Source organism: Ranitomeya variabilis, chromosome 1 (assembly GCF_051348905.1).
Source record: "Ranitomeya variabilis isolate aRanVar5 chromosome 1, aRanVar5.hap1, whole genome shotgun sequence".
Classification (NCBI taxonomy): Eukaryota; Metazoa; Chordata; class Amphibia; order Anura; family Dendrobatidae; genus Ranitomeya; species Ranitomeya variabilis.
The window spans coordinates 290296553-290317448 of record NC_135232.1 but is presented as its reverse complement, the minus strand read 5'-3'; the positions used below and the strand labels follow the sequence as shown (position 1 = coordinate 290317448).

General features: G+C 41.1%; 1 protein-coding gene across 1 annotated transcript in view; it reads left to right on the top strand.

Moving 5' to 3' along the window:
- LOC143815680 (dehydrogenase/reductase SDR family member 4-like) overlaps positions 1–20679 on the top strand; it is a 151244-nt gene extending 130565 nt beyond the window's left edge. Inside the window, exons 7-9 of the mRNA XM_077295196.1 lie at positions 11930–12064; positions 13361–13413; positions 20475–20679. Coding sequence (XP_077151311.1) covers positions 11930–12064; positions 13361–13413; positions 20475–20589 — 303 coding nt within the window. The 3' untranslated portion in view covers positions 20590–20679. The remainder of the gene's footprint in view (positions 1–11929; positions 12065–13360; positions 13414–20474) is intronic.
- The last annotated feature ends 217 nt before the right edge of the window (positions 20680–20896 follow it).

Here is a 20896-nt window from a genome sequence, read left to right as displayed (position 1 = left end):
CTGAATGCCTAATTCTGCATTCAGGACCTGAAATTACGTCACGGCTCGCTGTGATTGGTCGCGTCGCGGTCACATGGGCGGCACGCAACCAATCACAAGCTGTGACGTAATTTTAAAATGCGCGCGTTTCCTGCCTCCCGTGACGTCACGGCTTGTGATTGGTCGCGTCGCCCATGTGACCGCGACGCGACCAATCACAAGCCGGAACGTAATTTTAAAATCCTGAATGCCTAGAATTAGGCATTCAGGACCTGAAAATTACGTCACGGCTTGCTGTGATTGGTCGCGTCGCGGCCACATGGGCGGCACGCGACCAATCACAAGCCGTGACGTCACGGGAGGCAGGAAACGCGCGCATTTTAAGCAAAGAACGCTACCGGTTCCCTCGGTGAGGTCCAGGCTGCGTCGGAGAGGTGAGTATAGCAATATTTTTTATTTTAATTCTTTATTTTACACATTAATGTTGTTTCGATACCGATACCCGATACCACAAAAGTACCGGATCTCGGTATCGGAATTCCGATACCCGCAAGTATCGGCTGATACCCGATACTTGCGGTATCGGAATGCTCAACACTAGTGGTAATGTCTATAACCAAAATGAGAAAAATGTTGTCTCTGTCCAAATATATATGGACCTAACTGTATATTGAGAAACATATAAGCAGGCGCCGCATATCGCAGACGGTAGAGAAGAAAAAAGGAACAAGAGGTGGTAAATGTGTATACCAATGTATAGAACATATATTAAAAGGGTATTAGAAAAGAAAAAGCACCCATGTCGTGCACCGACCTGCACCCAAAGAGTGATGGACCGCAGAATCAAGTCTAAAAGAAAGAAAAGGGAAAAGAAATCAGTATATATAGCATATGTAAATAGATATATGTATATAACCAGAAGATATCTACTCATCTATAATATACACAAATACATATGTACAATTATACATAGCTTATGAGCTCTCAGGGATCAAGCCCATAAAGAGATTGCATATCCTAAATCAAAAATAGAAGAAGTGAAAGAAGGAGAAACTGCGAGAAAAAAAGAGATATCAAATTCAAAGGGAGGACAATGTTATATAATAAAGGATCATAAAAATCAATAGAACACCTCATATTCTCTATTCAAACCAAATGGTTCTAGGGTTTGAAGAGTGTAGATCCAAAATGCCTCTTTTTCTTTTAACTTCAATATTCTATTTCCACCTCTTCTAGCCATTGGTACATTATCGATAACCTGGTAACGTAGCTGTGAAATGCTATGATTACGATTAATAAAATGTGCAGGTATGGGTAGCATAGTCTTCTTGCAGCGAATAGTTGATTTGTGCTGTGTTATGCGGTCTCGGATATGCTGGGTAGTTTCCCCAACATATCCGAGACCGCAAGGACATTTAATGAAGTACACGACGTATGAGGAATCACAGCTGTAGAACCACGAACCGGGAAACATTTTCCAGTCCTCGGATGTGTAAATGTCTCACCCTTGGTAATGTGTGAACACTGCAGACAGCGTAAACAGGGAAATGTACGCTTACGTGAAGATGTCAAAAACGACTGTTTCATCTCGATTCTTGGGCTACCAACATCCGCCCTAACTAAAAGGTTCTGCAAATTAGGTGTTTTTTTATGACACATGAGTGGAGGAATGCAGAGTTCAGGAATGTCAGGATAGGAGGACCCCAGAAGTGACCAATGTCTAAAGATAATCTTCTGAAACAGAGACATGAACGGGTGGTACGTATTGACGAAAGCCATCCGACGTCCCCCAACCTGTGGTGTCTTAGAAACTGGAGTATCTGGAGAAAAACTAAGATATGAATCTGGATACCCACGACTGCGGGACTTGGAGGCCATATCATTAAGACGTATAGAGCGTTGTGAAGGGTCCAACACAATACGATTAACCCTCTGATATTGTGATTTTGGGAGGGATTTTTTAATGTGGCGTGGATGACAACTTGTAAAGAACAGTAGACTGTTCTTATCCGTTGGTTTAACATAGATATCTGTTGATAAAGTTTTATCATCATTAATCATTAATTATCATCATTCCTCACAATTTGGTTTCTCAAGTCCTCGGACAGTTCTTTGGTCTTCTTTCTTTTCTCCATGCTCAATGTGGTACACACAAGGACACAGGACAGAGGTTGAGTCAACTTTAATCAATGTCAACTGGCTGCAAGTGTGATTTAGTTATTGCCAACACCTGTTAGGTGCCACAGGTAAGTTACAGGTGCTGTTAATTACACAAATTAGAGAAGCATCACATGATTTTTCGAACAGTGCCAATACTTTTGTCCACCCCCTTTTTTATGTTTGGTGTGGAATTATATCAAATTTGGCTTTAGGACAATTCTTTATGTGTTTTTTCATTTAAGACAAATTAAATGAAGATAATAATACCAAAGAATTTGTGAATGCAATCATTTTCAGGAAGAAACTGAGTATTATCTGACAGAATTGCAGGGGTGTCAATACTTTTGGCCACAACTGTACACACATTTAATGAAAATGAATATTCAACTGAGTACATATTTACAGGGGATCTTTCACCGATTTATTAATGTTTAACTGGATATATGATATAATTGTATCAGCTCTTGAATAAAACTTGTTGTTTTTGCATCCCTCTATTGCGGAAATATTAGAAATGAAAGTATTTGTCACCTAATGTGTTAACACCCACTTAGACTTAATTAAAGTTATCAGATATCAACACCATACAGGATGAAGTACATGCCCCAAATAATAATCTAATAACACCCACTTGTATTTATTCTAACATAACTCCTCAGGTGCCAATACTTTGATTGCTAATATCTCTGTGATGGAGAGTTGGAATTTAAATAAAAATAAAATAAAAGGTTGCATTCCATTTTACAGCAATTATTGCATCTTGTGTCCAATTTAATATGAAGAACTTTGCAAAAAGTCACCTTTAACTGCCAAAGATTTGAAAAGATTCAAACAGTAAGGGAGAAGGAACCCATTATCCTTCATGTTGGTTGTCATAATCCATGTCTGCAGCCTTCCTAGAGTGCGCAGTGCTCAGAGACATGAACAAGACACCCAAGTTGAAAAGTCAAGACTAGACCAAGAAAAATTTTAAAACAGATTTTTCAAAGATTTTATGTACTGAGGAGATGTGAGTGTCTCTTGACTGACCAGATGGATGGGCCCGTTGCTGGATTAATAACAGGCACAGACCTCCACTTTGACTCAGACGTGAGCAAGGTCAAGGTGGGGTACTACTATGAGCTGGTATTATTAAAGATGAGCTAGTAGGACCTTTTTGGGTTGAACATGGACTCAAAATCAACACCCAAACTACTGTCAGTTTTTATAAGGCACTTACTTCAAGCAGAGATACAGACGGTTCCCTTTGAATTGCGGAGGTCCGGATGCTTCTCACACCAAAGGGGGGGACGCTCCCCAGGTGTAACCGATATCCTCTCTCCTCCACACCAGCCCTCACAACTGAGTCATGGGGGCACTACAGCATGTACATTCAACCTCCGATCCCTTGCTATTGGTTTCACCATGCTTAAACCATATGATTTGCATTCCAGAATACCACCAATAAGTTATTTTTAGCATTGGTATTTAGTATTGTAACATAGGCTGACTCCATATTATCTTTGACCATCACCAATAACTCTTGAGCACATATAGGAGAGAGCACTGGCACCCACAATTAACCTATTGTGATATTACTTTACCATCAGCATTGGTGTTTAATATTATAGTGGAGGTCGCTCTATTTTATCCATATTTCCTCTGAACACTACCATTGGTTTTTTTAATGCATTTAGCAGCAAGCATTGGAATACACAATTAACCCATTGTGACATTTACCTTTAGCCACACGTGTTACCAGATCACTGGGAGTGTATTTACATTTACGCCATACACATTTAGCTGTAGCTTGGTGTCTTCTTCCATTTTTTAGTTGAATTACATTGTGACAGACCAGGCACAGAAGCTGTCTAGATACCAGCAGCTTATGCTCACTTTCTCTAATCCAGGGGCGTCAGTGAGTTTCTAATAGAGTTTATTATAGTATTTGATATATTAAATCATTTGCAACTCTTAATAAATACATCACAGTCTTTTTCAAATCATTACTTTTCCAAGTCCTTGTGTTTTCTTTTAACAAAAGGTGATAAGGATCTTGTGCTACCATGCAGTATGTAGTATACATTGGAGTGTCCTTTGAGGCTTCAGAAAAGTACCAATATTATGGCAGTCATGGTAATCCATCAGTCATCCACAATAATGCTATGTAAAAGCACTTATAAGTGACTGTCAGCCACTTTAAATAGTTAAATATCAATGATCACTACTGTAATGGGTAAGTGCCAACTATGTATTACAGCTTCCATCTGCCCTGTATGAAACTGGCAGAACTGCTGTTATCCTTCCATAAATACAGAATCTCACTGGAACATTCATGAATGGTAGGGTCATCAAAGGAGTTAAATCTTTTGCTGTACCAATGGTTCCGATTAGTTCAGGATTGGGAACACTGCCTCATTGACCTGCGGTTATCTCAATGATGTCACCGCTTGTCACTGAGGATGTACTCACAGCAGCTCATTCATCAGTGGTTCTCAGCCAGGACGGTTGCATCTTGGCACGTTCCAGGTTGAAAATGTTATCCCCAGACATGGTTTATGGTGTTAGACAAAACAATGAACAGGTGAGGGTTATTGTTGTGTTTTTGGTTTTGTTTTATTACAGAAGATGAGGGATTCAGTGGAATGGGTGGTGACACAAGTATGATTTAATTTAGAATAATTAAAGGAGTTTGTGTCATTCATTTAATGAAAAGACTTTATCCTGGCTGTGTGTTTATTCATAAAATAACTATAGGTTTAGTAATGGAGAGGTGTCTTATAGATGCTTCTCCATTACTAAGCAATGGGCTTGATATCATCGGACAATACAAAGGTGATATCAACCCCACAGATATGAACCCCACTTGCCACCATTACAGGACAAATGGGAAGAGCCAGACAAAACACCAGAATTGGTGCATCTAATAGATTTGTAATTTCTGGGCAGCTGTGGGTTGCTATTTCTAGTCTTGGGGCAATATCCATGGCCTCTTACTAGCCTGAGAATACCAGCCCCCAGCTTTCTGCCTTAGTTTGACTGATTGTCAAAAGGTAATTATTTATTCTCCATTTGAAACAAGCAAGTTTAGGGCCTCTCAGGGTGGAGCACAGTTCTTTTCACTTGCTATAGGAGGAAATATTATGTACAGTCCAGGTAATGCTACACCGATGGAGAGACCTTCACAGGTTGGCTCCCCTTGGCAGCATACTGGTAGTGTTGATGCAATTACAGTTTAGGCCTTACCATTCTCTATTGCAGGAGGTAGGTCAGACAAAGTTTGTGGTGTGGGAGACATGTGAAACTGGTAAGGCTGGAAGCACATAGCAGAAGACCAATAGTTCAGACTTATCTCTCCTGATTGTATGATGCTTCACTCCTTTGTGGAGGCAACTATGCGGAAGATGATATCCCTCAGCACAGACTGGAATAGATTCAGTGAACAATAAAGCATCCTTGCTTTTCTTTGACTGGACTAAGCTTGACTAAATTGGTTTGTTGCAGCTCACAGGAAGTGTGTTAGAACTGAGCTTGCAGGCTCCTCCCAGCCATTTCTATGGTAGCTTGTTTTGATGAAATTTAGCACTTTACTTTCATACGCATAGATTAATCAGTATATGTGTTGTGAATTTGGTTTCTGGGCTCCCCCGGTGGTTTCTGGTGGTACTGCACTTGTGTGCTTCATCTCCTCTGTTCACCTGTTTTCCATCTGGATGTGGGAGTTTTCTATTTAGCCTTGCTCCTCAGTCATTTCTATGCCGGCCAACAATGTTACCAGAAGCCTTTCTGTTGCATGTTCCTGCTCCTAGACTACTATCAGCTAAGTTGGACTTGTTGTCCTAAGTTTGTTTTGCATTTTTGTTCCAGTTCTCTGTGATTGAATATTTCTGAGGCTGGAAGCTCTTGTGAGCTGAAATTGCCACTCTGGTGTCATGAGTTGATATTAGAGTCTTAAAGTAATTTCAGGATGGTATTTTGAAAGGGTTTTCAGCTGACCGTGAAGTTCCCTTTTCTGTCTTCCTACTATCTAGTAAGCGGACCTCAATTTGCTAAACCTATCTTCATACTTCGTATGTCAATTTCCTCTAAAATCACCGCCAATATATGTGGGGGCTACTGTCTGCCTTTTGGGGAAAATTTCTCTAGAGGTAAGCCAGGTCTGTATTTTCCTCTGCTAGGGTCAGTCAGTTCTCCGGCTGGCGCTGGGCGTCTAGGGATAAAACGTAGGCACGCTACCCGGCCACTGTTAGTTGTGCGGTAGGTTTAGCTCATGGTCAGCTCGAGTTCCCATCTTCCAAGAGCTAGTCCTTTGTATGCTTTATTACGTTCTCTTGCCATTGAGAACCATGACAGTTTGGCCGGCCAAGGGTTAAAATAATTGGCAGAAGAAAGGAGAGAAAAGAAGTCTGCAGAGAATTTTTTTTTTTTTTTTCCTGAGTTTGCTCATTAGTTGATTCACTTGCATCTCTACTTACTGCAGCCTTCGTCTCTCTCTCCTTCTAATCCTTGAATGGTTCTGATTTCACCTGATTAATATGGATCCTCAGAGTTTAGCTACAGGTTTGAATAATCTCGCTATGAAGGTTCAAAGCTTACAGGATTTCGTTATTCATGCTCCTACATCTGAACCTAGAATTCCTTTACCTGAATTTTTCTCTGGGGATAGATCTCGCTTCCAGAATTTCAAACATAATTGTAAATTATTTTTGTCTCTGAGATCTCGCTCCGCTGGAGATCCTGCACAGCAGGTCAGGATTGTAATTTCCTTGCTCCGGGGCGACCCTCAGGATTGGGCATTTGCTTTGGCACCAGGGGATCCTGAGTTGCTCAATGTGGATGCGTTTTTCCTGGCTTTGGGGTTGCTTTATGAGGAACCTCATTTAGAAATTCAGGCTGAAAAAGCCTTAATGGCCCTGTCTCAAGGGCAAGATGAGGCTGAAATATACTGCCAAAAATTTCGTAAGTGGTCTGTGCTTACTCAGTGGAATGAGTGCGCCCTGGCGGCGAAATTCAGAGAGGGTCTCTCTGATGCCATTAAAGATGTTATGGTGGGGTTCCCTGTGCCTACAGGTCTGAATGAGTCCATGACAATGGCTATTCAGATTGATCGGCGTTTGCGGGAGCGCAAACCTGTGCACCATTTGGCGGTGTCTACTGAGAAGACGCCAGAGATTATGCAATGTGATAGAATTCTGTCCAGAAGCGAACGACAGAATTTTAGGCGAAAAAATGGGTTATGCTTCTATTGTGGTGATTCAACTCATGTTATATCAGCATGCTCTAAACGTACTAAGAAGGTTGATAAGTCTGTTTCAATTGGCACTTTACAGTCTAAGTTTATTCTATCTGTGACCCTGATTTGCTCTTTATCGTCTATTACCGCGGACGCCTATGTCGACTCTGGCGCCGCTTTGAGTCTTATGGATTGGTCCTTTGCCAAACGCTGTGGGTTTGATTTAGAGCCTCTGGAAGTTCCTATACCTCTGAAGGGTATTGACTCCACGCCATTGGCTAGTAACAAACCACAATACTGGACACAAGTAACTATGCGTATTAATCCGGATCACCAGGAGATTATTCGCTTCCTTGTGTTGTATAATCTACATGATGTGTTGGTGCTTGGATTGCCATGGCTGCAATCTCATAACCCAGTCCTCGACTGGAAAGCAATGTCTGTGTTAAGCTGGGGATGTCAGGGGACTCATGGGGATGTACCTTTGGTTTCCATTTCGTCATCTATTCCCTCTGAGATTCCGGAATTTTTATCTGATTATCGTGACGTTTTTGAGGAGCCTAAACTTGGTTCACTACCTCCGCACAGAGATTGCGATTGTACTATAGATCTGATTCCGGGTGGTAAGTTTCCAAAGGGTCGTTTATTTAATCTATCTGTGCCTGAACATGCTGCTATGCGGGAATATATTAAGGAGTCCTTGGAAAAGGGACATATTCGTCCTTCGTCATCTCCCTTAGGAGCCGGTTTTTTCTTTGTATCTAAAAAAGATGGCTCTTTGAGGCCGTGTATTGATTATCGGCTTTTGAATAAAATCACGGTTAAATATCAGTATCCTTTGCCACTGCTTACTGATTTGTTTGCTCGAATAAAGGGGGCCAAGTGGTTCTCTAAGATTGATCTTCGTGGGGCGTATAATTTGGTGCGAATTAAGCAGGGGGATGAGTGGAAAACCGCATTTAATACGCCTGAGGGCCATTTTGAGTATTTAGTAATGCCTTTTGGTCTTTCAAATGCCCCTTCAGTCTTTCAGTCCTTTATGCATGACATTTTCCGTGAATATTTGGATAAATTTTTGATTGTGTATCTTGATGATATTTTGATTTTTTCGGATGACTGGGACTCTCATGTCCAACAGGTCAGGAGGGTTTTTCAGGTTTTGCGCTCTAATTCCTTGTGTGTAAAGGGTTCTAAGTGCGTTTTTGGGGTTCAAAAGATTTCGTTTTTGGGGTACATTTTTTCCCCCTCTTCCATTGAGATGGACCCTGTCAAGGTTCAGGCTATTTGTGATTGGACGCAACCCTCTTCTCTTAAGAGCCTTCAGAAGTTTTTGGGCTTTGCTAATTTTTATCGTCGATTTATAACTGGTTTTTCTGATGTTGCTAAACCGTTGACTGATTTGACTAAGAAGGGTGCTGATGTTGCTGATTGGTCCCCTGCTGCTGTGGAGGCCTTTCGGGAGCTTAAGCGCCGCTTTTCTTCCTCCCCTGTATTGCGTCAGCCTGATGTTACTCTTCCTTTTCAGGTTGAGGTTGACGCTTCAGAAATCGGAGCTGGGGCGGTTTTGTCGCAGAAAAGTTCCGACTGCTCCGTGATGAGACCTTGTGCGTTCTTTTCTCGTAAATTTTCGCCCGCTGAGCGAAATTATGATGTTGGTAATCGGGAGCTCTTGGCTATGAAGTGGGCTTTTGAGGAGTGGCGTCATTGGCTTGAGGGGGCTAGACATCAGGTGGTGGTATTGACCGACCACAAGAATTTGATTTATCTTGAGTCTGCCAGGCGCCTGAATCCTAGACAGGCGCGCTGGTCGTTATTTTTCTCTCGGTTTAATTTTGTGGTTTCTTACCTACCAGGTTCTAAAAATGTGAAGGCGGATGCCCTTTCTAGGAGTTTTGAGCCTGATTCCCCTGGTAATTCTGAACCTACAGGTATCCTTAAGGATGGAGTGATATTATCTGCTGTTTCCCCAGACTTGCGACGGGTCTTGCAGGAGTTTCAGGCGAATAGACCTGATCGTTGCCCGCCTGGTAGAATGTTTGTTCCTGATGATTGGACCAGTAGAGTCATCTCGGAGGTCCATTCTTCTGCGTTAGCAGGTCATCCTGGAATCTTTGGTACCAGGGATTTGGTGGCTAGGTCCTTCTGGTGGCCTTCCCTGTCGCGAGATGTGCGAGGTTTTGTGCAGTCTTGTGATGTTTGTGCTCGGGCCAAGCCTTGTTGTTCTCGGGCTAGTGGATTGTTGTTATCCTTGCCTATTCCGAAGAGGCCTTGGACTCACATCTCCATGGATTTTATTTCTGATCTCCCTGTTTCTCAGAAGATGTCTGTCATCTGGGTGGTGTGTGACCGTTTCTCTAAGATGGTTCATTTGGTTCCCTTGCCCAAATTGCCTTCCTCATCCGAGCTGGTTCCTCTGTTTTTTCAAAATGTGGTGCGCTTGCATGGTATTCCGGAGAATATCGTTTCTGACAGGGGAACCCAATTCGTGTCTAGATTTTGGCGAGCGTTCTGTGCTAGGATGGGCATTGATTTGTCTTTTTCGTCTGCTTTCCATCCTCAGACTAATGGCCAGACCGAGCGAACTAATCAGACCTTGGAGACTTACTTGAGGTGTTTTGTGTCTGCGGATCAGGATGATTGGGTTGCCTTTTTGCCCTTGGCGGAGTTTGCCCTCAATAATCGGGCTAGTTCTGCCACCTTGGTTTCTCCTTTCTTCTGTAATTCGGGGTTTCATCCTCGTTTCTCTTCCGGTCAGGTGGAGTCTTCGGATTGTCCTGGAGTGGATGCTGTGGTGAAGAGGTTGCATCAGATTTGGGGGCATGTGGTGGACAATTTGAAGTTGTCCCAGGAGAAGACTCAGCATTTTGCCAACCGCCGTCGTCGTGTTGGTCCTCGTCTTTGTGTTGGGGACTTGGTGTGGTTATCTTCTCGTTTTGTCCCTATGAAGGTTTCTTCTCCTAAGTTTAAGCCTCGGTTCATCGGCCCGTACAAGATATTGGAGATTCTTAACCCTGTGTCCTTTCGTTTGGACCTCCCTGCATCTTTTTCTATTCATAATGTCTTCCATCGGTCATTGTTGCGCAGGTATGAGGTACCGGTTGTGCCTTCCGTTGAGCCTCCTGCTCCGGTGTTGGTTGAGGGTGAGTTGGAGTACGTTGTCGAGAAGATCTTGGACTCCCGTGTTTCCAGACGGAGACTTCAGTATCTGGTCAAGTGGAAGGGCTACGGTCAGGAGGATAACTCTTGGGTGACAGCCTCTGATGTTCATGCCTCCGATTTGGTCCGTGCCTTTCATAGGGCTCATCCTGATCGCCCTGGTGGTTCTGGTGAGGGTTCGGTGCCCCCTCCTTGAGGGGGGGGTACTGTTGTGAATTTGGTTTCTGGGCTCCCCCGGTGGTTTCTGGTGGTACTGCACTTGTGTGCTTCATCTCCTCTGTTCACCTGTTTTCCATCTGGATGTGGGAGTTTTCTATTTAGCCTTGCTCCTCAGTCATTTCTATGCCGGCCAACAATGTTTCCAGAAGCCTTTCTGTTGCATGTTCCTGCTCCTAGACTACTATCAGCTAAGTTGGACTTGTTGTCCTAAGTTTGTTTTGCATTTTTGTTCCAGTTCTCTGTGATTGAATATTTCTGAGGCTGGAAGCTCTTGTGAGCTGAAATTGCCACTCTGGTGTCATGAGTTGATATTAGAGTCTTAAAGTAATTTCAGGATGGTATTTTGAAAGGGTTTTCAGCTGACCATGAAGTTCCCTTTTCTGTCTTCCTACTATCTAGTAAGCGGACCTCAATTTGCTAAACCTATCTTCATACTTCGTATGTCAATTTCCTCTAAAATCACCGCCAATATATGTGGGGGCTACTGTCTGCCTTTTGGGGAAAATTTCTCTAGAGGTAAGCCAGGTCTGTATTTTCCTCTGCTAGGGTCAGTCAGTTCTCCGGCTGGCGCTGGGCGTCTAGGGATAAAACGTAGGCACGCTACCCGGCCACTGTTAGTTGTGCGGTAGGTTTAGCTCATGGTCAGCTCGAGTTCCCATCTTCCAAGAGCTAGTCCTTTGTATGCTTTATTACGTTCTCTTGCCATTGAGAACCATGACAATATGGCAGCAAGGTACAATGCACATTTATGTATTGTACATCTCCTAATTTTTAGGGCCCAAAGTAATTCTAGCACATTGAAACAAATCTACTGCTTCACGACAACTGTTGTATTCAGCACCAATAGTCCAGTACTGGGACACCACAAGTAGACCATAGAAACATCAAGTGTGCATCGCTCGACAATACAATGATGTCACCATGGCCTACTAAGCAAAAGAGGCAACAGAGATAGCACAGATAGCAGGTTATTCGCAGTGCTGTGTTCCAGTTGCGATACACTAGCCATGTGTCCGCCTTACCAGAGTTATGCAAAACATCTCCTGCTTTTTGGAAAATTTCATAAAATCCTCCTTAAAACCTAAATATGATAAATAACAACACTTTAATTAAATGAAAATCAATCACATTTGTTGGTGTTCTGATAAGGTAATACATTATTTTACACATTTGCAACATCTAACTTTGAGGTCTTTTTTGTAGACTTTTGGGGCATATGCCATATCTAAGACAACACTTCTTGGACTAACAAATATTCTAGCTCAAGCAATGCGGCATATGAACATAAGAGTGAATGGACTTGCTCTTGGATTCATCAACACAAGCTTCAGCAAAGTGGTTAGTGGATATTTTCTTGCATTATTCTTTTAATGGCCAACATTAAACATTATTATGGCCAGCATATTAAACATTATTCTTTTAATGGCCAACATCTATATGCCGATGACACTCAGATCTACCTCTCAGGCCCAGATGTCACCTCTCTGCTGTCCAGAATCCCAGAGTATCTATCAGCCATATCCTCCTTCTCCTCTTACTTCCTCAAACTCAATGTGGACAAAACCGAACTAATTATCTTTCCTCCATCTCGCACATCTTCCCTACCTGATCTATCTATCACAATAAATGAATTCACACTTTCCCCCGTCCAGGTAATCCGCTGCCTCTGAGTAACCCTGGACTCTGCCCTGTCCTTTAAACTGCACATCCAAGCTCTCGCCACTTCCTGTCGCCTCCAGCTCTAAAATATTTCCAGAATCCATTCTTTCCTCAAACCTCACTCTACCAAAATGATTGTGCATGCCCTAATCATCTCTCACTTCGACTATTGCAACATCCTCCTTTTTGGGCTACCCTCTAACACTCTCACACCCCTCCAGTCCATCCTTAACTCTGCTGTCCGACTTATTAATCTCTCTCCTTGCTACATTCCTGCTTCCCCTCTTTGCAAATCCCTTCACTAGTTCCCAATTTCCCAGCGTATCCAGTTTAAACTACTAACACTGACCTACACAGCATCCATAACCTTTCTCCTCCGTATATTTCCATACTAATATCTCAATATCTTCCCTCACGTAATCTCCGGTCCTCCCAAGACCTCCTTCTCTCCTCCACGTTCAATCGCTCCTCACCCAATCGCCTCCAAGACCTCTCCCAAATATCCCCCATCCTCTGGAATTCTGTGCCCCAACACATCCGGTTATCCACCACATTTGGATCCTTCAAACGGAACCTGAAAACCCATCTCTTCAAAGAAGCTTACAACCTGTAATGATCACGCGGCCACCTCAACACCATCGGAGCTACTGCAACCCTCGACCTACTGTTTCCTTCACTATAATCCTGTAGAATGTAAGCCCACAAGGGCAGGGTCCTCTTCCCTCTGTACCAGTCTGTCATTGTTAGTTTGTTTACTGTAAGTGATATTTGTATTTTGATTTAACCCCGTCTCATGTACAGCACCATGGAATTAATGGTGTTATATAAATAAATAATAATAATAACATTAAAGCTGTTGAGCAGTGGATCCAATATGTTTTTAGCAAAGACATTTTAGTGATATTATTGAATTACGTTATACTTGTCCCATTTATACACACAGTATCCTAAAATACTATGATTTACTTTTCCCAGATCCTGGAAACTCCAGAGCTGGCATCTATATGGGATCTCATAGGTGTTTACAGGTGAAATATTTTGTTTCCTTTTGTAACAGATGAAATACAATTTAGGTAAATTAGTTATTAAACTACTGCTAAAAGAATAAAGAAAGATTATTACATCTTATCTAAAAAAAAATGTAAATTGAAAAACAATTGAGTATTTGTTTATGTGGGGTGATTTATTATTTGAATAACACCATTCACTTTACCATCTAATCTATCAGACATGAAAAAAAAAGAATATGTAGAGTGTTAAAACTATGAAAAAAATATTATTTCCAATATGGCTGCTAAAGTTTTGTTTTTATGATGTGAACTGAGCAGTAAAAATAAAAAAATAAATAAAAATAGCAACTTTATTCTGTAGGTAAGTATGATTTATGCCATAAATCATACTTACCTACAGAATAAAGTTGCTATAAATTTTATGGTGATGACAAATTTATATAATATTGTATTTTACATTTATCTTTCAATTGTCTTTTACATTTGATTGATAACAGCATCTAAGAGGTAAAACAGTAGCAATTGGAGATGTTATTTCAAATGACACATTGAAAAAATTCAGAAAAACTAATAATCCAATGAATCAATTACTATGTGCTATTCCTTTACACTTCAAATAATGCAAATATGTATTCGCTATATATTTGCAGTGTGATAGGTATTCATATAACATGTTTGTAAATAATTTCAGAAGAACATACCGGCATAAACTGTGTACATGAATATACATCAGTGGACAGAAGTGAATAAACCGTATAAGAAACTACATAAAAAATTGCAGTAATTATGCATAATCTAAACCCCACATTATAATCACTTTATTTATTGAAATAATCATCTATGCAACCTACCCCAGCTTACTACCCTTTTAAGGCTCAGGTAATTTTCCTTTTTGTAGTTTTGTTTTTTTCATCACTTTTTTTTCAAGAGCCATACAATTTTTGTTGTTGTTGAGTTTTACATATGAAGGCTTTTTTACAGGACAAAAAGAAATTCCCAGTTGGATAAAATAGTGAAAAAATTGAAATTCTGCCTTTGATTTTTGGGTTTTGCTTTCATGACTTTCATTGTGCAGTAGAAATGACTGGAAATATAATTGTCTGGGTTATTCTTATTACGATGCATTGTTTGGTAATGTCTGATTAGCAAACATGCATTGCTTAATTTCTATTTAAATGATGAAAAAAAAGGTCTGAATATTCTAAACAAAAATGTTCTGCTTTATATCGCCATTTTCTGAGACCCATAACATTTTTAGCTATGGAATAACAAAGTCTGTATTAGGACTAACCACATCTCTGTTAGTCCTAGTCCTGTCATAGTCCACCAACACACAATACCGATTTATTAAGGGAGGATGGCACATCCACAATGCTTAAAATGTCAAATCTTCTTTTTTTAAATTCCATTAAAAATGTTAGAGATATTCACCACAAGTAATAAACTGATGTGTTTCTGTCAGTCAAAGTGCCCTTAATCATAGTCTAAATACACTGAATCCTGGGAACTAATTTAAAAACAACATTGTACAATCATGTGTGAATACAATGTCACCCATTACATACCAAGATACAAAATATAAAAATTCTAATCACTCAACTGATTCAAATTATTGGTGTAACTTTCCCCTAAAAAACAGAAAATTACCACTATTCCACTATTTACAGCGAGGAAAATAAGTATTTGATACACTCCCAATTTTGCAAGTTTTCCCACCTACAAAGAATGGAGAGGTGAAAAGTATTTTCTAATTCAATTGGAGTAATATAAGTAAAATTTAACTTTTAATTTTCTGCCCAAAATTTACACTATATATTATTTTAACATTGTTATCTTAAAAAAAACCCCACTATGGAATAGGTGCAGTTGTTAGTGTGGTATCAGGGATATTATTAACATCCACCAACTGCAATCTTATTGTAAGGGATCTTATTCAATATCCAAAGAGCTTTGTTGATCTCTGCATTAATTATATGTTCTCTGCAGTGGTCTTGCGTGATGAATTAATAACAAAGTGCTCTTGTGCCTTTTAGTTTCCAGAGCTCTAGTTAGTTAGTTCTGGATCATACAGATTGCTGATAAAGTGCTCTAGTCTTGTTGTTCCCAACTTTTTGGGTTAAGCTAAATTAACACCTGAGCTGATCTCCTTCACTGCATATAGTGGTTCTCTAAGCTCTACGCGTTTCATCATATTTGGTAACTGCTATGATCATCAAGGGCTAGCAGTATTTGAAGATAGTAACAATTTGGTTAGTCATATGATAATTGACTCTAATGGTCCTAGATTAAACATATTGGCATAGTTGCAGGCCGTGTTCGGCGGCCAAACAAGCATGTTTTTATAGTGAGGATTTGCCTATTCCTCCCATCTGCGTCAAAGAGCCAATCGCCTTGCAGGGATGTATCATGCATATTCAATTTCCAGCCTATCTTATTCTCCTCACTTGTTGGAGGCTCGTCCTCCTCAACCAATAGGTGAGGAGGGTGTTTCCTCCCATCACGTCCTATCGTTAGTAATTACATAAGTTCACACCTCACATTCTCAATGACTGTGTGTGCCAAAACTCCACTTATGACGCTACCTCACGCCCTCCGTGTCCACCCAATGCGAAGGCTCATCTTTCTCCTCCAATCAAAATAAGTAATTTCCAAATGCCACTGGCCCCCGATGGTTTGCCTGCTATGGGCTTCTGATAATCCCTTTATTGTAATGCTATTCTATAATAACTGCTTGTTTGAAGTTTATGGTGATCTTCTTGTTACAATGCACCTCTGCAATAAACATGACATTAAATGGTTTTATACCATATTATTCAATAAAATCTCTATTATATTAAATTAAAGGATTCTCTATTAATATTTATGTATCCAAACTCATAGGGATAAAATGGTATTTTAAAGTTATTTCTGATATAATTTATCAGTGACCTTAGAGATGATGTACTATCTATATATTAAAAATATTAATATTCAGGTTAGAGGATGAGAGGGAAAGTGGGAAGTAGAGGATAGGATTAAAGGGAGGGGAAGGTAGGAGGTGAGGGATAAATCATTTTGGAATACACGCTAGCTCAACACGTGATAAAAAGTATACAGTATATATTTTTCATCATTATGAAGGATTTGTGCAGGGATCTTCAGCTATGCTGACATGTTTAATCAAGGACAATTAGAGTCAATTATCAAATGATTAACTAAATTGTTACTATGTTCAAATACTGCTAGCCCCTGATGCTCACAGCAGTTATCAAATATGATGAAATGCGCAGGGCTTAGGGAACCACTATGTGCAGTGAAAGATCAGTTCAGCTTTTAATATAGCTTAGGACCACCGAAAGTGTTGGGAACAACAAGACACTAGAGCACTTGATCAGTAATCCATATGATCCTGAGCTGACTAACTAGAGAATATCAACTAAAACAAATGTAATGAGATCCTATATCACCAGAAAACCAAAGAAGAAGCAAGGATCCCTAAAATATAACTTTTAATTGTAACAACTCTGCTGGCATCATGGCATGGCCTCTCATCTCACACACTATCTTACCCACTGCTCCAGGTCATGTTGTGGTCTTTGCATGCTGCCGGCTCCATGCTCTGTGTCTCTTGCTTTCTGCCTGCTCTCTGCATGCTTCCTGGCTGTGTGCATAGGGGGGCAGCGCCAGAACTCTCTGGTTCTTATAGAATCAGGGCGCACCTGTCTAATGTGATCCTGACCAATTATCAAGAGGCCTCCAGTATTTAGGGCAGCTCCACCTTGTGGACTGGGCCTGTGCAATGTGTTAACTCAGTTAGTGTTTTGCTTCTGAGCTGCCAGGCCTTGCTCTGTGTGCCTCCTTCTCTGGAGGTTCTACTCCTAGCTTTGCCTTGATCTTGTCTGTCTGCCCTCCAGAAGGCTGTATATCCTGGTCTCAGTGTTTCTGTTCTAGCCTTGCCTTGATCTTGTTGTCCACCCTCCAGGAGGCAGAATATCGTGGTCCCTGTGTCTTTGTTCTTGTACCTTGCCTTGTTCCATTACCTTGTCTGAACTTTGTCCTACCTCTGTCTCCTTGTCTGTGGCTTCTTTCCCTGCTGTGTCTTTCCTTTACTTGTGTCCTCTGTTTGCTTATGCTCTGCACTCTTGCGGCTCTTGTGACTTTGCCTGTGCTCTGCTCTCTTGCAGCTTTACCTCTGCTCCGCACTCCTGAGGTTCTGCTCCTTTCTACTCTGCTCCGCTCCTGTTGCTGCAGGAATCTCTTGCTGCAGCTCCTCTCCGCATTCCTTGTGGTTCTGCTCTGCTTAGCTTGTTTCCTTACCTGCATCTCCTGTGTGAACAGGTCCCTACCTGTTCCTTCATACACGACACCAACCTGCCCTGTGTCTCAGCCGTGCCTGCCTGCCCTGTGTCTCAGCCGTGCCTGCCTACCCTGTGTCTCAGCCGTGCCTGCCTACCCTGTGTCTCAGCCATGCCTGCCTGCCCTGTGTCTCAGCCGTTCCTGCCAGCCCTGTGTCTCAGCCATGCCAGCCTACTCGTCTGAGTTTCAGCCATGCTCATCTGCCAGTCCTGTCTGATGCCCGCACCTGTCCTAGTGTTACTGTTCTCCAAGTGGGATCAGCAGCCACAGCCAGACACCTCCCTGGAGTAGCACCAGGCAGATGCCTGCCACACAAGTCTGACCTTACCATTAGAGGCTCCAGAGAAGACCAAGGCAGCTGTCATAGTCACACCCCTTCCAGGATAGTCTGGTTTGTGGCACAGTGGGGCAAACCCCTTGGCTCACGCCCATCAGTCAGGGCGTCAGCGTGACATTAACGAATAAAGTTTAAAAATATTCCAAGATTGGAGACAAGCAGCAAATTTAAATATAAAAAGTTACCATAGGGAATAGAATAAATATCAATAATGTGTCCTGCTATGCCCTGCAGGTATACTATGCTGACCCCTGCCTGGCAGTAGAGGTTGGCACCCTAAGTTTGAGCGGTAGGCGCCCCCACTCCACGGTGGCTCGCCCCACTGTCCCTGTGAATCCCTATGATTATTGAGATTGTATCCCAATACACACATTGCCCATATGAAAAAACCCCACAAAATAACGTGAAGGAAAAAAATAGAAAAAATGAAATAACAAATAATAGAGGAGACTTTTATCCTTAGTATGGAGGCTATAATAAACAATTTCCTCCAATATGGGAAATACATATCCCTCTTATATCTACTTAAAGTGTGGACAAATAGAATGCAAAAAGTTACATACTTGTCTCATGTGTTCTGATACATTAATAGAGGAAGGTAGATCTCCGCAATCTATGTCTTTTTTCACCATATGTTACCCATACACGGGTTCTCAGAAACATATTACATGCAGCCAACAGATACAATGACATCTGGTTATATAAGATCTAATGCAGCTAATCTGTAGGGAATAATGGTGAAAGCGGAGATTGTCATCCGCACTAAGCCACCGGTCAGACTCCACATAAATGTGATGCAAAGAAATCTCATCGTCCTACTGCATAATAGTACCAAGGACCGAGCTCCATAGACCTACAGATCATGAGTCATATACTACCCTCATTAGGGCTTAAACATGGTCACAATGCATATAGTAGATGCTAGCAGTGTTGATTAATTTGTGCCTCATATAGTGCAATAACCATATACTCATCTGAGCCGTAGTCTAGGTGGAGGTCACTATCCAACTGAGTCACCGGTCAGACTACAAGAAATAGCGACATCCCAAACAATGCCCAACGCATTTCCCCCCCCCCCGTAAAAATGGTTGGGGTTCATCAGGGGATGCTGGCCATCAAGATAAGACAAGGCTGAAACAAAGCCCACTCACCCAGTTCTTATATACCTCACTGTGAATGTTAATGCGCGCCTTTTGGTATCCCATTCCGGAAGTAAGATCATGTGGAGTGCAAATGCGTTCCACAAACACCGGAAGTTGCGCTGAGTACGTATGCCCATTCCAGGGCCGGAAATAAACTCATGTGGAACGCATCTGCATCCCACATGAGTTCATTTCCAGCCGTGGAATGGGCATACGTACTCAGTGCAACTTCCAGTGTTTGTGGAAATGTTTGAGACTCTATTCAGGTCATTGAACAGGTCTTGCCATGTTGTTCTTGGCTGATTCATGATCTTTCTCCGAATTATCGTTACCCCATGATGTGATATCTTGCATAGAGCCCCAGACTCTTCTATTTTCTAATAATTGTACTAACAGTTGTTGCCTTCTCACCTAGCTGCTTGTCTGTTGTCCTCTAGCCCATCCCAGCCTTGTGCAGATCTACAATTCCCTCCCTGGTGTTCTTAGACGGCTCTTGGATATTGACCATGGTGGAGAGTTGAGCGTCAATGTCATGCTCTTTATTTAGGGATGACATTTATATTGTGTTGTCACTTTATACATTACTTATAGAGTTACAGTACAGGGTCAAAGAGGAATAGTCTTCATTGAGTGAGGGCGCCTTATTGTGAATTTAGGGTACCAAACTCCTCGGGTAAATAGAGTATAGCCTGGGGCTTTAGACCCCAAATTTCCTATTTCGCTATATGACCCAATGTGTATATAGTGTTTGTTAGGTGGCTTATATCCCGACCCGATGTATAGTACCTTTTTAGAATTATATGCATAAATACAGATTTTAGTTTTTTTTTCATTTGTTGTTTGTGTTCTAAAGGGCCTGATATCGTATAATTTTTCTGGTTGTTTGCTACCTGCTGGCCAGATATCATGTTACAGCTGACAGCTTTTTACTGATATTAATTACCGCATCATTATACTAAAGAAAAGCACTTATGGTTGACATGAATATAAAAAGAAGCAAATATAAAGGTCATAGGCAAATCCAAGAAAAATATTAAAATTTGAGAGTCCTCATTGGTTTATACCTTTTTAATGGCTAATTGAAAAGATGGTAACAAAAAGCAACATTTTAACACAAAATCTGAAGAGTCACTCCATGTCTATTACTATATCTTACAGATTTAACTACTTGTTGTCCATTTATAGTCTACTTTTCATATTGATACCTAATATAACCAAATAAGTTTTATGATTATTTTAATTACTGTTTAATTACTGTTTTCCAGGCTTGGTGAACCAGAGGAGTGTGCTGGCATAGCATCATTTTTATGTTCTGAAGATGCTTCGTATATCAATGGAGAAAATATTGCTGTGACAGGTGGAATGCGAGGAAGGCTCTGATCCACTAGATAACAAACACTGAACATAAATTTGTTAATTAATAAATGTCAATAAAAGGAAACATTTACATTTTTTTCTTTCAAGTATAAATTTTTCTCTTTAGTTTTTGTTTTCTAAAATATATTTTTCTCATATATTGCCATTTTTTAAATTGTCATTAATACATACACTTATTAGACGGTTATGAAAATCTGGTTGCCACACCTTATGAAGAGGCCATGCTCTCTTACCCATTACCCCCAACTTCTGGTAGATGCTGAATGACTTCACCTCCAATGTTAAGTAAGCTCTCGACCTATTAACAAAC